The sequence below is a fragment of the Colias eurytheme genome, chromosome 21, assembly GCF_061535395.1.
Source record: "Colias eurytheme isolate Ceu_HAF_F1 chromosome 21, ilColEury1 Martin Lab GWU primary, whole genome shotgun sequence".
In the NCBI taxonomy this organism is placed as follows: Eukaryota; Metazoa; Arthropoda; class Insecta; order Lepidoptera; family Pieridae; genus Colias; species Colias eurytheme.
In genome coordinates, this window is record NC_143000.1 from 2865942 (window position 1) to 2893415 (window position 27474).

At 32.2% G+C, this 27474-nt stretch overlaps 1 protein-coding gene and 1 pseudogene across 1 annotated transcript; both read left to right on the forward strand.

The window, feature by feature from the left end:
* The first annotated feature begins 1507 nt into the window (after positions 1-1507).
* Positions 1508-11228, forward strand: Orco (odorant receptor co-receptor). The gene is made up of 11 exons (XM_090114790.1): positions 1508-1575; positions 1800-1899; positions 2497-2707; positions 3925-4061; positions 4556-4716; positions 5048-5234; positions 9176-9386; positions 9652-9751; positions 9819-9923; positions 10216-10371; positions 11081-11228. The coding sequence occupies exons 2-11, from the start codon at positions 1800-1802 to the stop codon at positions 11129-11131; spliced, it is 1419 nt and encodes a 472-aa protein (XP_089970916.1). The 5' UTR covers positions 1508-1575; the 3' UTR covers positions 11132-11228.
* A 6974-nt stretch (positions 11229-18202) lies between these two features.
* LOC149898981 (aquaporin AQPAe.a pseudogene) lies at positions 18203-19302 on the forward strand (annotated as a pseudogene).
* The last annotated feature ends 8172 nt before the right edge of the window (positions 19303-27474 follow it).

Below are 27474 nucleotides of genomic sequence, written 5' to 3' on the forward strand. Positions count from 1 at the left end.
TAATGATAGAAGGTGGCAAGTACAAAAAAATTGAATTATATGTCTGTGATATGAAACAGAATCATCATTCACCTTTTTTGAAATCGCTTAAAACCTAGATCATAATATACTGTCACGTTTCGTTCACACGTAGATAAATTAATCTTCTTATCTTTTATATATATATAAAAATGAATCGCAAAATGTGTTGGTAAGCGCATAACTCGAGAACAGCTGAACCGATTTCGATAATTCTTTTTTTATTATATTCCTTGAAGTACGAGGATGGTTTTTATGTAGAGAAAACGTAAATATGTACCACGGGCGAAGCCGGGGCGGACCGCTAGTATACATATATAAAAATGAATCGCAAAATGTGTTGGTAAGCGCATAACTCGAGAACGGCTGAACCGATTTCGATAATTCTTTTTTCATTATATTCCTTGAAGTACGAGGATGGTTTATATGTAGAGAAAACGTAAATATGTACCACGGGCGAAGCCGGGGCGGACCGCTAGTTAACAATAAAACTTACGTATTCAGTCAATTAGAATTATTGTTAACTGCTATCAAATTATACAATTTAGAAGCTAAATATTTCATGACATGCGGCATGCATGCGGCTTATTGCGGCCATCTGTATCAAAGATTGATTTTATATTGTGTTTTTGCTTACCTATATGTATTTTTACTTTAATCAATGTAGTTATAATTTTAATGCTGCATGGCTTATTAATAAATTGCTTAAATAGTGAGGTATGTTGGAATAACATAAAATTGTTTAAAAGTCAGCTAGAATCCTAGTAAAGTTACGAACCTACCTATTTCATTATAATATTATAATGTATTACAAAAATTGACACATTGATTTTATACAATTGTATGTTTGTACACGTATAATAATTCCAATTATAGGTCTATGTTAAGTTGTTACGTGAAAAGGTTTAATAAAGGTTATTGAGAATTTATTTTTGCTTCTATAGCACTAAAGGAAAGCAAAGTGCGGGGTAGCTGCTAGTGTAATATATTCTTATTTGCTCAACATACGAGCGGTAGTTCTCGTTTTATTAGTCCACACTGTTTGTTGGTAAATATTTAATAGATGTCGATTAGATAAAGCTTTGCTGTGTATTTAACAGTTTAATTATATACCACAGAAAATTGAAAATACGGCATCGACTCAAATATTTACTTTAAAAGCAAATAGATTGTAAAATAGACAGTGACATTGGTTGTACCGTTTGTTATTTTATTGATCCAGTAAAATGGTGACTTAAACGAAGAATTTAATCGCCAATAATTAAAGGTTTCCTCAACTAACACAAGGGTATCGTAAATAATAGAGCCAGGGAATGTTCCAGATGTCAAATGGACACGTGTGAAATCTCACGGCTCCTATTGGTCAGTTTGATTTTGAATTTGGAAGGCGGCATTGCAAAAGTTATAAAAAATCGATCATTTGATTGACCGCGTTTGGGAAAGACGCACGTCTTACATGATTACATAAATAATTAAGAAATAAATAATGCAGATGAGGGGAGGGAAGGATTGAATATATTTTTTATATTTAACGGAAAAGAAAACATAATTTTCAAGGTAATAAATAATCATAAACTAGATTAATAAAAGGTATATTTTGGATTTTTTCCTATTTTATCATTATTTTGAATGCAGCTGCCAGTTTGAGCCCTTCAATCCACGATCAATTAATATCTTAAACTTGAGATACAATTATTTTAATTTGTGCCACAAGTCTTTGTTTAGAAGGATTTTTTTAAACCATTTAACCCAATGACTTGAAATTATGGTTACTGTTGCAGATGATGACCAAAACGAAGACCCAGGGTCTGGTATCAGACTTGATGCCCAACATCAAGTTGATGCAAATGGCCGGCCACTTCTTATTCAATTATCATTCGGGTAAGATATTTAAGGTGTTGTAGAAATAAAAAAAGCGTGTGTGCCGAGCACACGTGTCCGAAGTGAAACTTCTTTGGCAAGATTCCAAGATATCTACCAAAGTCGTCGCCTTACTCCATTACGTGACGGTATTATCATGACGCAACCTTGAAATTTTACTCTCAACGCGTTAAGCGCGCGCCTAATATAAAAATAAAAAATAAAAATGAAACTTTCATTTCAAAAATTTCCGTTCCAAATAAATAAGATGTACATTTCTGCAACTCGACTTCCTATTTTCCGTCAAAAAAAAGAAATGGGAAAAATATTCAAGCCTGAAACCACAAATGTAGTATTCTAAAGAAGATATAGAATAAGAATAGTTTGATTTTATCAGTAAAATGTAAAATTATACGTTATATATATGTGTTTTTTAATAATGTTGAAAAGCTAGAAAGCACACATTCGTAGTGCGTAGCTTAATGTTCTACGTAGAATGTAGTACGTAGCTATCCTACCTACTAGTTTGTACTACTCACACAAAAACGGGATTTAATAGTCGATATTCATAGAAACTGTATTTATATTGTTGAAATTTTAATCGTTTCTTTTTTGTAGAAAATGGGGGTATGACAACACTCCTGCGAAAGATCTACGCCAGTGTTCATGCGATCTTGCTCGTAGCACACTATCTCTGTATGGGAGTTAATATGGCCCAATATTCCGATGAAGTCAACGAACTTACAGCTAATACGATTACTATATTGTTTTTCGCACATTCAATCATCAAGTTGGCCTTCTTTGCTATCACGTCGAAGAACTTTTACAGGTGAGATGGAAAAAATGCAGCAGTGTTGTTCAATTTCGCTTAAAAATCTATAAGGGTAAGAAAATAATTTGTATAGTAATTTGTCATAATCATAATCAAAGATAATTTATTTGTATAAATCAACAAATTGTAAGTTTCCTCGCTAAAGTGATTCGCCATGGTGTAGACGTATAGTAAAGTTATCACGAAAATATTTTATGTAATATTATTGAAAGAACTATTCATTAATTTTACTAAATTATTAGCTTATATCAACTATTAAATTCGTTTGTCAGGAAACGTTATCCAAATTCCTTAAATGCTACATAGCTGTTAAATTATTCAAATGATTACGCAATAATAATTGACGGTCAAAAGAAAACAGCAAAAAGGCGAATGACAAACCACTCAAGAACATAAAAAAACGCCTCATTAAAGCTTTTCAAATAATGTATTAAAAATCTCACAGTCCTGAATCTGATGGCAGAGCAAATATCTATCAGGCCGGCTTGTTACAAAGGAAATTCATTTCCACCCAATTTCAATTTAACAGGACTACAAAGGGCAAAGAATAGAACATTCTACAACCAAAGCGCCCTCATTTTCTTTTATAAATTTTTCGTAATATTCCTATTACATCGCACACAAAGAACAATATAATTTAATCTACATTTAATTTTATCTCAAAGTATTATTACTTTGAATTTCTGTAATATTTTAGCTGTATAGAAGCGATTTCTCGGTAAAGTTTTTCTTTGAATCTAATCCTTTAATATTTTAGGTGTTCTTGGCTTAAGTTTAATGCTCAGTGATAAAATCTAGAAGATTTTATTGTAAAATAAACAAATGATCAAAATTTAAGATCAAAGAATTTTTTGTTTTTGTATCATATGGAATTTAACTGCTTAAAGAGCTTTTCAAAGTTCACGTTATATATTTCACATCGTTATAAAACTGTTTTTCTATTGAATTCTAGAACTTTCTAGAACTAATCGAAATACAGCCTTATATTAAAAGTTACAGACTGCTCATGAAACACAGAGTCCGTGTATTAGACGACAACGACTTTTATTAGCTTCACCTGTATGTTTATTGTGTAAACGACTCCAGATTCGATTTTGACCCACTTTAAACGGACAGATTTAAGATCGGTGACGATACGAAAATTTCACAAATTTAAGCGTGTTTTTTTTTTTAGGATTTCAACTATAATAATTATTTTGGTAATTTACATTTAGGACTCTAGCCGTCTGGAACCAGTCGAATAGTCACCCACTGTTCACGGAATCTGATGCTCGATACCACCAGCTGGCTCTCACCAAAATGAGGAGACTCCTGTATTTCATCTGCGCTATGACTGTTTTATCTGTTGTGTGTAAGTAGGCTTAATATCTAGGATTTATCATATATTTTTAATAACAGGAGCTAGTAGGTTTTTTGAGGATAGACGGATAATTTTTAAGTAGTTATACGATACAAAATTACTAATAATTACATAATTAATAAACAATACAATACAATATTTTGAAACTGTAAGCATATTTCCTATGCTAGCTATATCTCTAACTTGCATAGAAATAAGTAAAATAAAGGGTACTGAATAGAGATAAAACACTACTTTGATTTTAGGTAATAGCAAGTTTTTAAAGACATCTAACCTCGAAAGCGGCCTCTACTATACAATAACATAATTTGATATAGTATGTTATTGTTTCACATTAATTATTTTCATACTCACCCTATTCAATTAGCTGAAATCCTCTTTATCGGAACCTTAATCCCTTAATTAAACTTTTACGATAAATTTTTCTAATCTTATCGTGTTCCCTTAAATATTTGCAAGAATATTATTATTAACTTTATTTATAGGCTGGGTGACAATTACTTTCTTTGGAGAGTCGGTTCGTTTGATTCTGGATAAGGAAACAAATGAAACACTGACTGAACCAGCGCCTCGTCTGCCGGTGAAGGCATGGTATCCATTCGACGCTATGAGTGGCACGATGTACATTGTCGCTTTTGTTTTCCAGGTAAGGTTTGAGTGGTGAAAGTAGTGTGTAATGGTTAACTACACTGTTTAAACATAATCATCCTAACTTTTATGTGTTCCTCGTAAACATTGCTAAGATATAGTGTGGTACAGTCAGTACCTTAATTGTTAATCTTTTGAAATATACTACTCATATTTTCGTCAATCCGATAAGATTTAATTGATTGATTACAAATTTAAATAGAATTAAGATTATTCCAATCAATCAAAGTGGGAATCACCCACTATAGTATTCAGATCATCTACTTTTGTCTGATTATTGTACATATTACTTTTACGCCTTATCGTTTCATTCTATTTTTACTTCTTAGGTATACTGGCTGTTCTTCTCCATGATAATAGCAAACCTCATGGATGTGATGTTCTGCTCCTGGTTGATATTTGCGTGTGAACAGCTCCAACACTTGAAGGCGATAATGAAGCCGCTGATGGAACTAAGCGCGTCTCTGGATACCTACAGACCTAACACTGCAGAGCTTTTTAGAGTGTCTTCAACAGGTTATAATAGCAACATAATATAGGAAATATTATAACAAAACACAATCACACGTACACACACATACATAGACGGACATAAATGCATACACCCACACTAATACATACTCAGTATAAACTTAAACACCTATTACTGAGACAGCTTTCCTTTACATATGTCTTATTAAACTATGTAGGAAAATGGTATCGTTATCACTTTAACAATCATTAATATTATATATTATTAACTCATTGTTAAAGTGCCTCTAATAAACATAATTTAGTTGAAAACAATGTAAATTAAACTAATTAAATACGACTATACGAGAGCAAGTACTTTTCATAATGACATAATATACTTAATTCGCGAAACAATAACCAAAGTGAAATATTTCATGGCTTTAATTATATGATTGAATTCGTGTATAAGTCCTACTACTATTATAAAGTCGAAAGTTTGTAAGTATGGATGTATGGATGTATGGATGTTTGTTACTCTTTCACGCAAATTCTACTGAACCGATTACAATGAAATTTAGCACACATATAGAGGGTAACTTGGATTAGCACATAGGATAGGTATTATCCCGGAAATCCCACGGGAACGGGAACTATACGGGTTTTTCGTTGAAAGCGCGGGCGAAGCCGCGGGCGGAAAGCTAGTAGATTATATTTCAATTATGTTATTTGTAAAATCGGATTATAAAGCTCTCGACTTAGTCATCGTCAATTAGTTTTAACTTATTGATATTAACATCTTTGTTGTTTACGATACAATTTCAAAAATGAATAAGTACGTAACCGTAGACTCTAAAGTACAGTTAACAATAAAAATAACAAAGAAAAACACCTAAATAATAAGAAAGAAACCAAAAATAAATATGAAAAGAACAAGCTCATTGATGTTCAAACGAAATGTCGCGCTCTCAGATTTCTATAGGCAAATATATCTCCCACTGGCTTTATACAACTAGTCCATTGAATGAGTCCCTCCAAGGGGGGTCTACAGTGCGTGAGTTAGTAACGTAAGATGTTTCTTCGGAAACATGTCAAGAGTCCCTAGGTAATAAACATACTAAAACCCCGGGACACTAGGAGGAGCCCCGGAGTGGGGAGAGGGGGGAAATGGGTCCATTTTTTCATTCTTCGCTTAAATCTCAAAAACGGTACATGTTAGAGAAAAACTTTCAAGGAAAAGTTGAAAGGCCATAAAATTATCTACAAGTTGTACCTCAATCATTTTTTCCTATATCCTACCGTTTCTGAGTTATACGCAGTAAAAAATGATTTTGGCTCAAAAAATTTCCCCATACTACACATCAATCGATCAAAAAATATTTCTTTCTTCCAAAAAACTCAAATGTGCAACTTGTGACCGGTACTGATAGATTGCTCATAATTAGGTCTATAATTGGTAAAATAAACATATTCCTCCATGGAAGCCTTTAGGAGGAATCGATTGTCAAAATATTATATTAGGGTAGTTTGAGTTACTGAACTTGATCTTTTTATTTTTTTCTTCCAAAAAACTCAAAAGTGCAACTTGTGACCGGTACAGATAAATTGCTCATAATTAGGTCTATCATTGATAAAAATACTAGATTCCACCACGGAGGCGTTTACGGGGAATTGAATTTTATTAGGGTAGTTACGATACTTGAACTTTTTATTTTTTTTTCTTCGAAAAAACTCAAAAGTGCAACTTGTGACCGACACCGATAGATTGCTTATAATTAGGTCTATCATTGATAAAAAAACCAGATTCCATCATGGAGGCGTTTAGGAGGTATTGAATTTTATTAGGGTAGTTACGAAACTTGAAATTTTTAACTAACTACACTAATAAAATTCAATTCCCCGTAAACGCCTCCATGGTGGAATCTGGTTTTTTTATCAATGATAGACCTAATTATGAGCAATATATCGGTACCGGTCACAAGTTGCACTTTTGAGTTTTTTGGAAGAAAAAAAAATAAAAAAACCAAGTATCGTAACTACCCTAATAAAATTCAATTCCCCGTAAACGCCTCCGTGGTGGAATCTAGTATTTTTATCAATGATAGACCTAATTATGAGCAATCTATCTGTAACGGTCACAAGTTGCACTTTTGAGTTTTTTGGAAGAAAAAAATAAAATGACCAAGTTCAGTAACTCAAACTGCCCTAATATAATATTTTGACAATCGATTCCTCATAAAGGCTTCCATGGAGGAATGTGTTTATTTTACCAATTATAGATCTAATTAAGAGCAATCTATCAGTGCCGGTCACAAGTTGCACTTTTGAGTTTTTTGGAAGAAAAAAATAAAAAGATCAAGTTCAGTAACTCAAACTACCCTAATATAATATTTTAACAATCGATTCCTCCTAAAGGCTTCCATGGAGGAATGTGTTTATTTTACCAATTATAGACCTAATTAAGAGCAATCTATCAGTACTGGTCACAAGTTGCACTTTTGAGTTTTTTGGAAGAAAAAAAATAAAAAGATCAAGTTCAGTAACTACCCTAATCAAAATTCAATTCCCCCTAAACGCCTCCGTCGTGGAATCTGGTATTTTTATCAATGATAGACCTAATTATGAGCAATCTATCTGTACCGGTCACAAGTTGCACTTTTGAGTTTTTTGGAAGAAAAAAATAAAAAGATCAAGTTCAGTAACTCAAACTACCCTAATATAATATTTTGACAATCGATTCCTCCTAAAGGCTTCCATGGAGGAAAGTGTTTATTTTACCAATTATAGACCTAATTAAGAGCAATCTATCAGTACCGGTCACAAGTTGCACATTTGAGTTTTTTGGAAGAAAGAAATATTTTTTGATCGATTGATGTGTAGTATGGGGAAATTGTTTGAGCCAAAATCATTTTTTACTGCGTATAACTCAGAAACGGTAGTATATAGGAAAAAATGATTGAGGTACAACTTGTAGATAATTTTATGGCCTTTCAACTTTTCCTTGAAAGTTTTTCTCTAACATGTACCGTTTTTGAGATTTAAGCGAAAAATGAAAAAATGGTCCCATTTCCCCCCTCCCCCCACTCCGGGGCTCCTCCTAGTGTCCCGGGGTTTTAGTATGCTTATTACCTAGGGACTCTTGACATGTTTCCGAAAAAACATCTTACGTTACTAACTCACGCACTCTAGAACTTTTTATTCAATGGACTAAACCTCAAGCGTGCCAAGAAATAAATTACAATGTTGCGATTATGTCACGTAGCTATGTGATTTATCCCGTGTCTCTTTTACTTGAAGCATATTTCGCGAAATACATTTGGGTCACGAGAACCTGTAAGAAAGGGAAGCGAATTAGGTATACATTTATTCGCCTTTCTTTATTTATTGAAAAGGTTTGTCTTGGTGCTATAAGTTAGCGCTTTGTTGTCTAATGTATGTGACAAAAAATACGGTTTTAGGGCTACGTATGTTTACAGTCTTCTTGTAGCCGTGTTCCATTGTTTGGCATTGATATATCTAAGGGCTGATTTTTCAATCCTTGGTTAAAACTTATTCGTCGAATAAAGTATAAAACTACCATTTTAAAAACGTATTCTAATTGACCGTATTTGACAGTTTACGTGACATTTTAATACTATCGTGTAATACTTTATTGGACGGATAAGTTTTATCCAAGCATTGAAAAATCGGCCCTAAATGTATTAAGATGTGCTGGATAAAAAAATACTAGATTTAGACAACGTATTAATTAATTTTTCTTAAAAATATTACATCCAATCTTATACAATAAGCACATACCATCTTATTAAATCCCAGATTACAAAGTCATGGTTTAACTTTAGTTTAAACTCGTCCTATTCTATTTTCCTTGTACCTATGGTTTAACACTAAAACATTTTTATTAAATTTTATACTTAGACCACGGTTTACATACGTTTTAGACCAGCTTATTAATTAGTCCGTGATCTGTAATAAGACGGATTTAATGGTGAATACAATAATTTCAGATAAATCAGAAAAAGAGCCGCTCGATCTGGACATTCGTGGTATCTACTCAACTCAAACAGACTTCGGCATGACGCTCCGTGGTGCGGGAGGCAGGCTGCAGACCTTTGGCCAGAACACACCAAATAATCCAAATGGCTTGACACAGAAACAGGAGATGTTAGCGCGATCAGCTATAAAGTACTGGGTGGAACGGCATAAGCATGTTGTGAGGTTAATAATTTTAGATCAAGTAAATCTCCGTGTGATTGACAAATATAATATGTTATATTGTTCGTATTTTATCCGTCAGCTCAGAATAAGATTTTCAATATTAAACATCACCACATTATCATAGTTTAATCGTGTCATCAAAACTGTATCCACCAAACTACCGAAGTATCTTTTATATTCAAAATAAATATCATTAATAGTTTGTTTCCTTTATCTCATAATTTTACTTCAGATAATTATTAGATTCAATATTTTTCATTTCTAGGCTCGTCTCTTCTATCGGAGATACGTATGGAACTGCTCTGCTCTTTCACATGCTTGTATCTACTATTACTCTTACTTTATTAGCTTATCAGGCCACCAAGGTATGTTCTTTTTTTGGCAAAATATGCATTTTTTCTAGAAATAGTTTAAAGTGTTCTATGTTTTCAGATAAACGGATTAAATGTTTACGCATTTAGTACTGTTGGGTATCTTAGCTACACGCTGGGACAAGTTTTTCATTTCTGTATATTTGGCAACAGACTCATTGAAGAGGTAATCAATATTTTCTTTGGTCAGTTAGACAAAAAAAAACACGTGAGAATACTCCGTGGACTCTGTCTTATGTCCTGACCTCCTTATTTTCCAAATATTATAAGAAAATTGTTTCGATTCATTTTCACTAAGCTGCTTAAAAATGGCATCATCTTTTAGTTCATATAACTTCATTTTACAAAACTTCCTGCAAGATTCTATCCAATAATTTTGCAGGTTCATAAATTTTTCTTTAACTTTCAATCACGAATATTATATTGAAGTAATATTTTATTGAATAACAATGAACCAGAGCTCATCAGTCATGGAAGCGGCTTACTCCTGTCAGTGGTATGACGGGTCAGAAGAAGCCAAAACATTTGTCCAGATCGTGTGCCAGCAATGCCAGAAAGCCATGAGCATTTCGGGCGCCAAGTTCTTCACGGTTTCACTTGATTTGTTCGCTTCTGTGAGTATTTGTGTTTCATTTCCTCAATGTTTCTGGTCGCCTAGTACATTAGTAATAATTAATTATATATTTGACTATTCATTAGTAAGTAGATAATATTATTAACAATATTATGTGTTAGTTAGTACTCCCAGATAGTATCAGCCACCGTACCATGATGTTTAAAAGCAGTATTATTTCCAGTTTAGAAAAATGACAGCACTGTATAGATCGTCTAGCGCCATCTCTTTCCCACACTGGCAATAATACTGCTATAAAACATCATGGTTACCCCCCTGATTTTCTCTTTTCTTAGAACACGATCGACCACGCCTAACCACTTCATGAATATTATTTTCTCGTATATTTGCGTGTCTCTTTCATAGTTTAAAATTCAATGCAAAATAAATGATACTAGCACAATAAACCGCAATTAATCAATATGAGTGATTGTTAGAGGTTAAATAAGAGAGATTTATTGTTCGCAGTGTCCCGTAATACCTGTGATTGATCACCCCTATAGCTTTCAGTTTTCGGGCGACAGACAAAATATATCCACATTGTAACTATTTATTTACTTATGATATTTATTATAACTTTTCTAATTATATTTTATAGAGTTGTTTGGGTAGATAATCTCTAGGTAGGTACATGATTGTCAAAATTTGTGGATTTCTCTCTTTTGTGTATTATCAACTTTGCTTATTGACATTTTTTTTGTTTCTTCCAGGTACTTGGTGCCGTCGTGACGTATTTCATGGTTTTAGTACAATTGAAGTAAAAAGTAATCTCACAATAAATATTAATATTTTATTAAGTTGAAGGATAAGATAATAAATAATACTAATTATTAACTGAGTATTTTTATGTATAATAAATAGCAGGATACTTGAGCTTACTATATAGTTAATAAATGTTTCATCACATATTTATTGTATTAGTCATTGGTTTTTCCTTTCCCTATTATTTCAGTGTTTTACATTTACATTTTTTTTTAATAAATATGGATGTATATAATGCGTATCAGATATATATAATATCAGAATTTGAGCAGTAAAAATATAATTAACAATACCCAAATTATCATTTTCCACCTCTTGTTTCTAGGGAATTGCCAAAACTCGTATTAACTACTATTCCTCCTATTATTTTGCTACTATACTAAAACCCTTTTTTATTTTTAGATCTGAACCATATTATTTCTTACGGTCTTAGATTGGTTTCATTCTACTATTATTTGATTACGTTCCAAACCTTAATTTTCCTACAAAATAATTATTAATATTTTATACATTTCGATAATATTGGAAAATTTAAACAGACGTTGCAAGCGATCAACCATGTCAGTGTTTAATTATTATACTAGGTACCTCTCTTTTATACATGATTTTTTTTTGTTTATTTATGTTGGAAAATGAATTAATTCTGCATTTTATATTAATTTAATTTGAATGTTATATAATTAGTCATTTTTAAAGTAACGTTTTAATTTTATTTGTTTAATTTTCAATTAATTTTATTCCATTTTGATTATTATATTGTTATTTTAATTTTATCTAGTGATTATTTTAAAATGTATTTTATTAAGTTAAAATGTATTTAATGTGTATATTATTATTATTTTTTTAATGTAATTAATTTTTGTAGTGCATGCAGTGCTCATTTTTTATTAGTTGTACATCATGTCCTATATTTTTTGTGTACTTTTTATGTAAAACAATCGATGTACTGCTGCTAATGAGCCTTAATAAAATAAAATAAAATAAAATATTAAAAAAAAACAACGTTTGTAAGTTTGTATATATAATAATCTGAATATAGTAATTACTTGTCGCTTAATTAACTCCATTATCAATGACACACCTTTCCTTTCAATAATAGCGATCAATTTAAAACGACAGAACAAAAAACAATTTTATCGTCTGGATAATGTCTAAATTCTGTTATCTATGATAATCAATACGTGTGAATTAAGGGGCGAATCAGGATGGAATTTCATAATCTGTTGGTATTAAAACCTATTATAATTAATGACTTTTACTTATAAATATAGAAATATTATTTTTATCTTTTGAAAATCTTTAAACACTTCTCAATCAATAACATTCTATGTATAAGCCACATGGGTAAGTAGGTAGTTAAGTCGAAAATTTGTTTGATTATAGTTTTAGGTTCTTCTATGAGAAGTTCTATTACCTATTTACACTCCTTTTAAAATAATTCCTAAATATCCTCAGCCTTTAGCGTCATTATTTAGCATCCCAAATCTTCTAGCATCTAATTGTTTTGGCTTAGCGTAAAAGTCTTTTTACAGACAGGAGGGAAAAATCATCAAATACTGAAAACATTGTTTTTTCAATTTTAGTTCAGGGTGAAATGACGCAAACGTTATTGACTACGTAAAGCCTGATAATGTAGATAGCAATTATTATCATATTTACGTGATTTATATTGCAGTGTATTTAGTCGCTACTGGTAAAGTAAATATTGATTTAATACAGGGTATTGTTTTCTATTTAAGTCTAATACAATACAAAGGTTTATAAGAGACTTATTTGTCAAATAAGTAATAGCATTTTGATGAATGATTATGAGTTTACGGCGGGGGCACACGATGCGTTGCGGCGGCGGTGCGGCGCCGGAGCGGTGTCGCTGCGTCGTCTTACATAGAAATATCTGTGGCAAGTCACACGATGCGCTCCGGCGCCGCACCGGACTTGTAACCACCAAGACGAGGCGGGGAGGGGTGAATGCGGTGCGACGTCGGAGCGGCACCGCTCAGTTGTTTTGCGTCACAAGGAAGGACACGCTGTGCAACGCTGCTACGACGCCGCTGCGATATAAAAACGTTACGGCGACGCACCGCTCGTGTGCCCACTGACACGGTGAAATCTTTGCGGTGCGGCGCCGCAACGCATCGTGTGCCGCAGTTGATGACTGCGTTCATACAATCATATCAACGATTGCATGATTAAAATAATCGTGATATAGAAAGATTTGAGCAGAATTTAATACAGAACACCTAAATCAATTTTCGACAAGTCATTTAAGCTGACTAAAATAATTTGTTACAGTGAACCAACAGAGAATTAATTAGCAAATTATAGTTCTAAATTAAAAAGTAAAACAATTATAGTACACCTGCATCCATATTTTAAAATATTATAAAGACAATCTGTATCCGAATAGGTACATAGTCGTTATTCTAAGCGTATTTTTATTTTGAAAACGGTATCGATATGTTACTAATAAATATGTATAGATAGGTAGATGCTTATCATCTGTGATTACCTTTAACATTGAAATAGATTTAGGTATCAGTGTTGCCACATGCCAAATCGATAAATCTGGATATAGTAGTCTAAAAATCTGTATAAAATCTGTATGTAATCAAACCGTAAGCTGTTTAAAATCTGAATGGTATGTTTGTTAAAGAAAACATTGGATTGTACTTAAAACTTTATTGATTAAAAAAATACATACTTTTATTCATTTTATTATTCAATTTCTTGTGAACATTGAGCTTAAAACATGGCTCGTTATTCAATAATTGTTTTGTCAAAATTAGCCCCTCCATCGTTTCGGTGCCTAAATGGTTCCTGGTTTTTGTTTTAAACTTTTAATTAAAATAGATGAAAAAATCCTTTCATGTAATCAGAAAACGTAGTCGACTCGTAATCATCGTAATGAACGAATGATTGATTTGCAAACATTAAAAAGAAACAAATATACATTCATTCGTTAACAAAATACATGTTTCGGGAAATCCCCCAGAAGAATATACAATTATTGTTTGTTTGTTCCGAGGGAAATCCCCGATGTACGCCATGAATGTTGCCGGATTTAAACAACTGTATAAAAATAATATACTTAAATAATGGATTATTTTATCATAGTTAGTGTCCTTTACCTAAAATCTGTATAAAAGTAAAGCCAAATCTGTAATCTGTATAGTGGTCTTAAAATCTGTATAGATACAGATAAATCTGTATATATGGCAACACTGTTAGGTATTAACACATTGCACAAGAATTACCATTATCATTAACAAGAGGTTTTACGAAGTGATCGCAGTTAACTTAAAATATTTAAAAATATATACAGCTATGCCCACGTGGTCAAAGAAAATTACTTTCTGAATGAGATAATTCACCGTGGTTAAAAGTAGCATTACTTTCTGGCTTCTAATCTATCTCTAGCCACAAATAGTAGGTACCATATAATTACTCTGTTGAGACAAGAAAGAGAGACAAACAATAAAATTTGAATTTATCAAAATAGTAATGATAAGGATAAATAAACAGATTCTTCGTTTAATTATATTTAAATAAAAATTACAAACGTTTTAGATAAATTAATACTTTTTCAGCAAGATACGCTCGTATAATTGAGAATCTCATTATTCTATAATTACTGAGATCTTGGATTAGACATGATCAATTTCTCAAGAAAATCCAATTACAGGATTGAAATTAGACGCTTTTTCTTCTCGTATATAAAATTCTAGTTTCTAAAGGAAAAATCTTGCTGAATTCGCGTTACATCTTAAGCTTTCGTGAGATTAAATCTTTTAATTAAATGCATGGACCGGCTAAAATCCAAATGAATTATAAAATATAGGAGCAATCAATTTTACTCTTTACGCCTAAGTTAATTTCGGCTGCTAAGCAAATTTCTTGTTTTAATTAACGCAGGGATCCGTTAATAAAATTTTATGCGACGATTTATCACAGGAACGTTTACCATTTGTTTTCGGTTTGTTAATTTAGTCGTTTAAACAATGGGCGACCATTAATGGATTTAATTATTTCTGTTCGAGGTATAGTTTATTTTGATTTATATCAGTTAAGCTTAATTTATTACCTGGGATCTATTGTTTTGTTATTATTGATTTGAGTGCGCGTTGTACTATTTCTATATGGTGTAGGTAGTTCATCGTGTTTATTACTATGTTGATCTGTAGTTTTACAAATATGTACTAAATTGGCTTAATGAAGGTAGGTAGGGTACCAGATTGCGAATTCCCGTTGTTGGATTTGTGCATTATACACAGTTTTAATGATCGATTTTCTTTACCAGTACGTTATAATAATAATTAATAATCATTATATTTTTTAGTCACCACCAGGGATACTGTGAAATATATACCAATGATTTTTATATGAGTTTTTATTGATTTTATGATTTGTAAATACTTTTTTTCATGAAAGTGTTCATAAATCATATCGCCAGATTTCTTGTCTAATCAATTTTACTCATGTTAATATCAGAGATTAAAATGTAGAGAAAATCTATTTTTATATTGTGATATCTAACTTACCTAGGTATTTTTTATTTTTGTTTTGGTAGCAGTTGCCTGGGCAGTTTGGATTAATGTGAATGAAAATATGGATATGTTATAAGAGGATAAATAAATTGTTTATACATTACATACTCTACTTTTATCAAATACTCAACGTTATCAAACAGGAAGCACGCGCATGGATTGACTCAGCGATTTTTATCCTAATATGAAATATATTTTTTGAAGCAGATAACGTATTTTTAATTGGATGCTCATCGTTTATGTTGGAATTTTTGGGTTTACACAGTTTTCATAGCTTTCAATGTTTCTTAGATGCTTTTGCAAAAAATGAATTACCGATTTAAACATTTATCTCTGTAAAATTGGATAAAAAAAACAATAATCAAAACAAATGAACGTGGAATGACGTTCAACAGCTACCAATATAGAGTTTTAGTTTAATAGTATACAGGGTGTAATCGTTAAGTGTGCACAAGCGATTATTCCGTAACTATTGCAGATATCAAAAAACTTTAAACTGATATCGAAAGTACTTAACCTAATGAGTAAAATGGCCATAATAAATTTTTAAAAATAAAACGAGAAATAACCAAAAATGTTACATTAAACGCTCCCATACAATTTATTTCCCATACATTTTGTATTCATAGTAGATTTTCGAAGTGACGTCCTTATTGTGCAATACAATGAGGAGGTCTATTTACAGTTTCTAAATGAACTTCCCTCCAAATTTGCGAAGTAATTAAAGCAGAAAACCAAAAAAAACAAAAAAAAAGCTAAAATCTTTCATATTAAATGTATAGGTTGATCCAAAAGTAATGATAATTGGGTATTTCCTGTGCACATAAAAATATAAAATAAATGTTTTATGCTTGCTCATGTAATCACTAAGTTATCACAAAAAAATTATATCTACAGGCCACGTTTCCAAGTATTAACATTAATTTTAATGTGAACAGTGCGAGCCAGAATGTTTCCCGACGAAAAGAAGAAACAACGATTCGACATTTAGAGGGTGAATTTCTAAATTTTTAATGAGATCAGGATAATTTTTTGTCACGATTTGTGACCATGGGCGTTACCTGGGTTCACCATGTTTATGCTGAAACCAAGAAACAATCAATGGCCTGGATGCGAGCTTCCAAAGTGACGGTGAAGATTTTCAAAGTGAAAATTAGTGGGATAGATTAAAGCCGTAGTTTTTTGGGACGCTGAAGAAATGTGGAATATTTTAAGAAGGTAGCCACTACTACACAGGGCTCTTACTACACAGACCAAATTAAAAGATTGCGGGTAGGTTCGTAAGAAAAAGAGACATGGCAAACTTCGGTCTTGAATGTTGGTTCACCAAGACAACGCACCAGATCACAAAGCGTCAGTTGCAATGGCTGCCAATCAAAAATCGGCATTGAAAATGCTTGAACACCCACCCTGTTTGTAAGATCTAGCTCCTAGTTAATTCTATCTCTTACCTCGGCACAAGAAACACCGTCGATACAAGAAATTTTAAGACGACAGCGAAGTGATGGCCGATTTTGAGGGGTTTTTGTAGATGAAGTCAAAGTTTTTTTTTTTTTCTAAGATAAGGAAAAAAAAATATCGAAGTATATTATCTAGTTAGAAGACTATCTAGAGAAATACATAATTATTTTAACTGTAATGACCTTGTTTAATATTGATTATCATTACTTTTGGATCAACCCATGTACATGGGATATTCATATCTCATACTAAATGTATGGGAGGGTTTAAAGTTAATTTTTTAGATATTTCTCGTATTATTTTTAAAAATTTATTATGGCCATTTTACTCATTAGGTTAAGTACTTTCGATATCAGTTTAAAGTTTTTTGATATCTGTAATAGTTACGGAATAATCGCCTGTGCACACTTAACGATTACACCCTGTATAATAGTAAGAAATGTTCGACAAAAATTTACAAGCGCTCATAGAATTTCCAGAATGTTCCCTATATCTGTCACATGTATGCCGTGTGCATGTTATGTAGATTTCTGTTATATTGCTCCGAAACAAATTCATGGAAATGTGACGGTAACTTATATTGAGAAACATTTCTTATAAGATATTTTCCTTTTCTATTTTCTGTCCAATTTACAACTAGCCCAATTATTATTTTTAGGTAGACGTGACGAATTTCCAACGATACGTGATTTACATCATTCTCTATGGTATAAACTATAATTAGATATAACGTTTTGTCCAATGACTTTCATTAAGGTCCAAAATAAGATTATAAAACCCGTCTCATTCAATAACAAGAACTGCCAATTTAAAATCTAGGTTGGATTTATTATCCCATCTAGTTTCTAAATTGCTTTCAAGTTTACTTAAGTCAAGTCTATTTAATTTGTTCCATAATTTTAATTATAGTCTATCACTCTCTTTTCTAATCAAATATTTGCGTCATTATCAACAATAAGTAACTTATTTGAACACTGTATCAATTGTATCAAATCGGGGAGATAACAGTTCATTATGCTTTGATTTTTAGTTACACTATCCCTTACGATCAATAATTCAGTAGACGGGTGCGGAGACAGACGCGCGGCGAAGTGAACCCAAGTGTTATGAAGTGATTCATGATACTAACCGTTAGCTCAGTGTAAATAATGTCAGTGAACGCGCAACTCGTCGGATTGACCGAGGTCGAGATCGAAAAGATACCAATAAAAACGGTACTATGGAAAACGCTGAATTGGAGGGCGATAGTGGCAGAATTTGTAGCGACGATGATGCTGGTATCCTTGGGATGTATGACATGCATTCCTCTGGATGGCACGCACCAACCAATGTACGGACCGTTGGGCTTTGGTTTGATCGTCGTTTTTAATATTCAAACTTTTGCCCACATTTCTGGAGCACATATGAATCCTGTTGTTACACTAGCAGCCATGATTTGGGGTCAGGTTTCGATACTTTTGGGTATAGTGTATATAATCGTGCAATGTGCTGGTTCTATTATTGGCTATGGAATACTGGTTGCTTTATCTCCGTCAGGGTTTGTTGAAGCTGGGGTTTGCACCACAACACCATTACTGAAGTACACGGTATACCAGGCGATTGGTATAGAAGTTATGTTGACAGCTGCTCTCGTGTTTATAACATGTGCTGTTTGGGATCCAGTGAATAAAGATAGCCAAGAAAGCAATTCAGTTAAATTTGGATTAACTATAGCTGGATTGTCGTTAGCTGGCGGGCCTTTAACTGGCGCTAGTATGAACCCAGCAAGGTCGTTAGGGCCTGCCATCTGGACATCTACTTGGAGGTCTCATTGGATATACTGGCTTGGACCCTTCCTGGGAGGTATATTTGCGTCTGTGTTTTATAAATATGTGTGGCTGAAGGTAGATAAAATTAAACCTGATATATTAACATGGCCGGATAGCGGAGAAGGCTTAACGAAGATGTTGTAATAGAAGACTGATTAGTGAATAATTTTAGTTTTAAGTATTATTGTGTGATATAAATTGCAATGCTTTAGTGAAGACTTAAACGTAGTGATTAAGGAAAATTGTTATTATTAAGAGGAAACTGTTTATTATGCGCAAAACAATAATAGTTACCTAATTAATTTACATTTATATGTATTTTTCTTCTAAGTTGTTCAATCATTTATTAAATGTATAAATACAACAGTTGAACATGTTTGTTTATTTATAAAACATAAGAATTAAGTTAATAAATAATAATATATGTACTTACTCACACTAAATATCGAGATATTTTTTTTTATTCTTTATGATGTACCTACGATCGTACTATTATTCCAAAAACGATAAAATGTACCAATATCCTTTTAAAATCGAATTCTTTACCCAGACCAATCGAAGACGAGGGTAATGACTGACCCACTGAAGCAGTGTCAACAGCCGCGTATCAAAGTGCTAATATTTACTTCTGTTTAGATGAATCACCCGCTTTTTATGGACAATGCAAATTAGTTCCCATATGGTGTCAAAGACGTGACACAGAAATTTTCAGTTACAGTCAGTACAAAGAATTTCGTAGTAGGTAATGTACAAAAAATGTTGAATAAAAAATAATTTTAGGCAAAAATCGCTTACCTAATTATTATTTTATGATATTATTTTTTAAGAAGTTAATGTCTATTAATAATTAAGACTGAAAATTTTAAACCGAAAATTGTATGTTCTACACATCTCATTTTATATATACACTAGCGGTCCGCCCCGGCTTCGCCCGTGGTACATAATATTTACGTACATATTATTTATTTCTCTACATAAAAACCATCCTCGTACTTCAAGGAATATAATAAAAAAAGAATTATCGAAATCGGTTCAGCCGTTCTCGAGTTATGCGCTTACCAACACATTTTGCGATTCATTTTCATATATAAGACTAGCGGTCCGCCCCGGCTTCGCCCGCGGTACATATTTACGTTTTCTCTACATAAAAACCATCCTCGTAGTTCAAGGAATATAATAAAAAAAGAATTATCGAAATCGGTTCAGCCGTTTTCGAGTTATGCGCTTACCAACACATTTTGCGATTCATTTTTATATATAAGAAGAAGATAAGATAAGTTAAAAATATATTTACAAGAGTACAACAAACACTAAAAAAAGTCAATAAATAAAATATCTTTTATTCAATCCAAGGTAATCGCGTGCTATTTATTTTGCATATAGCGGTCCATCGCATGCCAAGTTATCAATTCTTTGAATGTAAGTAGGATATTTTTTTTTTTTAAGTAAAAATCATATCATACCAAAAAGTGATAAAAATCATACCGGTATTTCTAGAAGTGTGTTTTTAAATATTTCGAACGATTTAATAATAATATTATTTCTATTTCCTGAAAAACTGATTTAGATCTTGATTAGATGTTGTTTATGAAATAATAAAAATAGAAATCACTTATACCTACTATAATAATATGTAGGTATGTCCCGTTATCATTCTGAACCAGCTGAATCAATATCGATGAAAACTACCACGATGATAAACTATTACCTTAAAGGTGGACGAAGACCACTGACTGAATATTTGTATTACACTTTTATATCCATTCGACGTCATAAATAAAATATTTACGATGAAGTAATATTTACCTATTGGAAAAATATTGCCGTAAACTGCGAACGTATAAAATGCTATAAACTATTTTATAGGGCTCACTTCAGTGAATTTTAATATCGACCAATATTAACGGAGATATTTCTCATTTTCTCTGGGGAAAATTTACTGAGATGAATGCAATAAGTTTTTATTGCTTTTACTAAAACAAGATCGTTACTGGGAATATAAGGAGGTTGATTAATGCGCAAATTCATATTTTTTTTTTAATAAAAATATATACTTGAAATTAGAGTTGCGTTTTAAAACTATGTTCTCTTTGCTTCACACGTACTCTTGAGTTTTGCTAGATGTTTTCATGTATATCATCACTACATAATAGACTGGGGTAGAAGCCTTTAAAAATAATGAAAAGATAAAAAAAAATCGCAGTCGGATGAAACCTATTAGAAAAGGAGGGGAATATGATGAAAATAAAAGGAAAAATAAATTACGGTCAATCCGAGTTCGGGAAGTGGGAGGGGGGAGGGGGAGCTTTTAAGAGAAAAAAATGGTCTCTCTCGATTTCCGACAAAACTACAAGTCCTACAGAAAAAAGTTCAATGGCAAAGTTGTAGGTAATTAAAAGTTCTACAACTTTTGTATTCACAATTTTTTCACATAACCTCAAAATTTAGGTGAAAAATTCAAAAAACCAAGTTTTTGGTTTTTTATTTTTATCTACTTCAAAATTTATTGTTTTTCTACGAAATTTGGTGAAAACTTACTTTATTATGTCCCAAATGCACTGTAATTTATTTGATTGAAAATATTTATTTTTTCGCCTTATTTTGAATTAATACCAAAAAAACAACCTAATTTTCAATCGAAAAGTCACCCGTCAAAATATCAGCTTTTTTCAAAAACTTGGGGTGCCTTTTATTCATTGAAATCTCTACTTTCATATGGTGTAAAAAAAAATAAACACCACTATAGTAAATGTTCTCAAGAAATGCATACAAACAGTGTGATAATGAGCTTTTACTAAATCAGGCACACATCTCGAACTCTATATCTTCTCTTGTATCGGCTTTTCGGTAATATTTCAAAAGAAAAATAATTATCTGTTCTAAGTTTAATATTTTACAGCATATTCAAAAGCAAAATGATGTCGATAAAAACATTTCAGGTAGTTCGAGAAGTGTGCCTGATTTAGTAAAAGCTAATTTTCACACTGTTTGTATGCATTTCCTGAGAACATTTACTATGGTGGTGTTTATTTTTTTACACCATATGAAAGTAGAGATTTCAATGAATAAAAGGCACCCCAAGTTTTTGAAAAAAGCTGATATTTTGACGGGTGACTTTTCGATTGAAAATTAGGTTGTTTTTTTGGTATTAATTCAAAATAAGGCGAAAAAATAAATAATTTCAATCAAATAAATTACAGTGTATTTGGGACATAATAAAGTAAGTTTTCACCAAATTTCGTAGAAAAACAATAAATTTTGAAGTAGATAAAAATAAAAAACCAAAAACTTGGTTTTTTGAATTTTTCACCTAAATTTTGAGGTTATGTGAAAAAATTGTGAATACAAAAGTTGTAGAACTTTTAATTACCTACAACTTTGCCATTGAACTTTTTTCCGTAGGACTTGTAGTTTTTTCGGAAATCGAGAGAGACCATTTTTTTCTCTTAAAAGCTCCCCCCTCCCACTTCCCGAACTCGGATTGACCGTAATTTATTTTTCCTTATATTTTTATCATATTCCCCTCATTTTCTAATGGGTTTCATCCGACTGCGATTTTTTTTTGTTTCAAAAATTATCTACTCTAGTCTAATAAGTAGTATAAAACAAAGTCGCTTTCTCTGTCCCTATTTCCCTATTATGTCCCTTTGTATGCTTAAATCTTTAAAGCTACGCAATGGATTTTGATGCGGTTTTTTTAATAGATAGAGTGATTCAAGAGGAAGGTTTTAGTATATAATTTATTACTAACAATAAAATATTTCAATTTCCATCCATTGAAAATGAAATCACATCTATTAAAATGCATAGTCATTTACTCGGTAGCATTACAAACATAATTCAATAAGATAAAAGATATCACTAATAGACTCACAATTTAAGTCCTAGTCTTATCGATGCAATTAAGAGCTTTACTTTCCAATTGGAATTCTGTAGACGATTCTTGGAACGATTCGCTGGAATCTTTCCAAATACCTCGAAATAAACACCCTAAATATTAGTAATTAAAGTAGCTTTTGCAATTCCTGTCGAGTTTGAACAGGCAATGCTGCGCCCGGTCGTATTTGCTCAGAGAAAACTTATTGATTTTTAATTTTTAAAGAGGTTTATATAATACTAGGTTTCCGCCCACGGCTTCGCCCGCGCAGTCAAAGAAAAACCCGCAAAGTTCCCGTTCCCGTGGGATATCCGGGATTGCGTCATTTTCCCGGGATAAAAAGTAGCCTATGTCCTTTCTCGGGTATCAAAATATCTCCATACCAAATTTCATGAAAATTGGTTCAGTAGTTTAGGCGTGATTGAGTAACAGACAGACAGACAGAGTTACTTTCGCATTTATAATATTATTATAGTATGGATTATGTGCCTTGCCTGAACTTGCAAATGCAAATAACCTTATTACAGTAATGCAATAAGGTTATTTGCATTTAAAATCAAGATAAAAACTTACACAAATAAAAAAATTAGGAATGTGGATGCAGAAAAAAACGTGTCACAATGTTTGTCCTCAATGGACTCCTAAACCACTTAACCGATTATAATAAAATTCGCACACCATGTGCAGTTCGATCCAACTTATATATAGGATAGTTTAAACATGTAGATAGGATAGTTTAAACATGTAGATACCACGGGCGAAGCCGGGGCGGACCACTAGTCTTTTGTATATTTTCCTTACCTACGTGATATGGAATAAAGTAAAACAAAGCATTTTCAGTATCAGGCTAAAACAAATTGTTTGTTTGATTTTCAAAGTCGAGGTTATGTAATGAAAAAGATTCGGTAGGTACCAAGTGCATAATATAATTCTATTCTAATCCGATTAGTTTTTAAAAAAGCTGCTTCATCAATCATAACTTACAACTATGGTAAGAAGAATTTTATTGGCAAGTTTTCAAACCTGGCTCCCTCTGGCCAAAGTCCAAAGTATTACCAATGTTTAGCTTTAAATTGGGACACGTTTACCTCGCAGTCTCATAGGAATTAAGCATAACTTACGTAAAATGTAAAAATTTATCACTACATAGTATAAAACAAAGTCACTTTCTCTGTCGGCTGTCCCTATGTCTCTTTGTATGCTTAAAGTTAAATCTTTAAAACTATGCAACGGATTTTGATGCGGTTTTTTTAATAGATAGAGTGATTCAAGAGGAAGGTTGTAGTATATAATTTATAAGTTTTAAACAAAGCGGGCGAAGCCGCGGGCGGTAAGCTAGTAATGTTATATTATATTATACATGTATGTCTAGAGAATTAACATCAGTGATACATCGAGAAGATATTTTATGTGTATAGCTTCAAAATGATATACAATAATATTATACAAAAAAACCTATTCAATCAGGATAAAAAAATTCCGAAGTGTGATCTTAATTTACCTATTAAAAGCGATCTTATACCTGTATTCAAATATTTTTACATAAAAATATATAAGTACGTTAAAAAGTTCTTGAATTATGTATAAAAATACTTAAGCTACTTTTCCTTAAATAATAATGTGAAAATTTAAAACTCAATTAAAAGTTTTGATCTTACTTCTTTGTTTGTAAAATATTAAACATTTCTATTAAGCTTTCGGCAGGCGTAAGTAATTTATCATAATGGACTTAATATTTAATAAATTCTATATTACAGAATTAAGTCATTTGGAATAAATATGCGATATATTTTGAATGATATAGTTACTCTATGTCTATGGTCATCAGTGATTAAAATTAAGCTAAACTTTATGTGTTTACCTATTTATGTACAATGGGTACCTTATAACTTCGACTACCTACTCTTTTATTAGCTCATTAATCTCTTATATATAAAATTCTCGTGTCACAATGTTAGTCTGGATACTCCTTCGAAACGGGTGGACCGATTCTCATGAAATTTTCTGTGCATATCGGGTAAGTCTGAGAATCGGCCAACATCTATTTTTCATATGTACCACGGGCGAAGCCGGGGCGGACCGCTAGTACTACTATAAAAACTAAAATGTAATAATATAAACCTGTGTACCATTTTGCTCACATGTAGGTATTAAATTATAAGTGTATATTAATTCTCCAAATTATACAATTTGATAGAACATAGAAATATTAGAAAAACATTTTATACACAACTGCCACGAGAAGAATTAGCTCTACTTAGTTTCTCTACTACTTATTATATCTATACATACAACATTTAATAGTTAGGTTTTCAAGAAAGACGAAGAAAGATAAATCGTAGCGATTAGTTCAACAAATGTTCAGTAAACTTTGTAACTATGCCAAAACAGAAAGCCTTGGTAGTTCTACAAAATGGCCACTACACATGAAAAATGTCCGACATTTTGTCATATTCGCCGCATTACGCATATTAAACAAAAGCCCCAAGCTTAGTTTCCCACTAAAACATAGTAGAGACATTTTGTAATATGGCGCCATTCATTAACGTCAAACTGATAATTCATCGTTAACTAGAGCTGAGACGGAATTGAACATTTTCATTTTTGGACAGGAAAATCTTTGTGTGATAAAAATACGAGAAGAAAATTAGTGAAATTTTATAAAGTTATGAAATTGACATTGACGTAAGTACCTACCCTAATGGACGAATTATTTATTAAGGGTACATTTAACATTAAAATATGTTTCGGAGAAAATGATCTATAACGTTGTTTATTAATTATGTTAATAGTAATTTTAAATTTAAATAAATAAGATTATAATAAACATAAAAATATTGTATTGGTTTCTTATTTCTAGCTCAAAATCCTAATGAATGCTTTTCTTTTTATAATATGCATCTAGCATTAAGTAAGTCTAAGTATTTTTTTTGGGTACCGTTTTTATCAAATTATGCATACATACGACTAATGGCAATAATTTATTGTTAGCGTGTTGTTTAAATCCATTTAAAGCAAATTAATCGGTCTATCGATTATCAACCACTCGCAAATTGCGACTGAGTCCGCTCAAAGTACTACCACACCCCGGACACTCCATACAAAATGATCGTTTTGACAGTCACACTGTAGAGACTGCAAATGTGTGTGTTAACGCTTTATGGTTGGCACATTTGTGACTAGCGTAAAAAAAATTCGCGTTTTTCTGATGAAATACATCCGTAAACAGCACAATATCTAACCATTTTCTACGAAAAACGATAATCACAAATCCAAAATAATAAAATTACTTTAAGTCAATTTGATTAATGTTGTCAATCTTCGTTGCGTATCGTCGTGGTATCGTCCTTGCAGAAAAATATGGCCCATTTTATGTCTGATGGCGCGGGGGTGAGGTAAGTTTAATTTTGGCGGGAGGCGGAGAGTGTCCGTTCTGTAGCGTTTAGCTACTATTATGTATTCTGTGGTACTACTACTAAATAAGTTAGCTTGACAATTTCAAGCACTTGCAGTGAGCTAGAGTATTTGCAAACGAGATTTTAATGAAATAAACTACTACTGTTTTATCTTAAATTCTTCACATGCCTTATATTATCGTATGTATCATAATATTATCATAAGTAAAAATGTGTAGATAGGTTATTATTAGCAAACCGGGAGTGGCTCGTTGAAATGAGGCTATTTAGCCACAGTTTACGGCAGATGTCTCTTTCGATCGCAATTGTTGAATCATACCATCTTACATAGATGCATACTACTACAACGTCTGATCGTGTGTGCGTTAGCGTGTCGTCTTTGAAGATCGAATGTGATGGTAATCTATCTTATATTATCTACACCTTTTTACTTCTAATGGTAATGGTAATGGTAATGTACATAGGTAATGAATTGACGAGCGAATTCACGCCGTATCTTCTACATCCATAGAATGCTCGCATTGGTTTGTGAAACCCACCGTGAAATGGACTGCAGGATATGTAGTTAGTATGCTACTTACACTTGTTATGTACTATGACATGGGCAAGCACTAATGAAAAAACACAAATCTAAAATTTTCAAATTAATTTTTTTAAATTCAAGCGAACTGTGAACGGGTACCTACTAGGGAAGCGCGTACCATCTTAGTTGTCCATCAGGTGAGATTGTGGTCAGGCGCTACAGAAAAAAAATGTAAACTTGTGCAGACTTGTGACAAAGGCCTGCCTCAAGGTTTTCCACCGCGACCGGTCACTTGCGGCCTGCATCCAGCGGCTCCCTGCCACTCTGACCAGGTCGTCTGTATTTCGTAGTAAAAACCACAAAATGTACCTTCGCAAAAAAATTTGAGAGTTCATGATTTTGTAAACAATAGTATATTATGTACTTTATAATATTATTTGAAATAATATAGTATTTTTTTACTTAAGAAAGTGCAAGTATACAATAATACTTGCACTTTATATATTCAATATCCTACTAATAGGTATTATACATGCGAAAGTTTGTGAGGATGAATATTAGTTATTCTTTCACTTAAAAACTACTGAACTGATTACAATGAAATTTGGTATGTAGGTAGCTGAAGACCCAGAATAAGACATAGGCTAATTTTTGAGTTTTCCTTTGAAAACGCGGGCGAAGCCGCGGCCGGTAATTTAGTAAAAAAAATAATT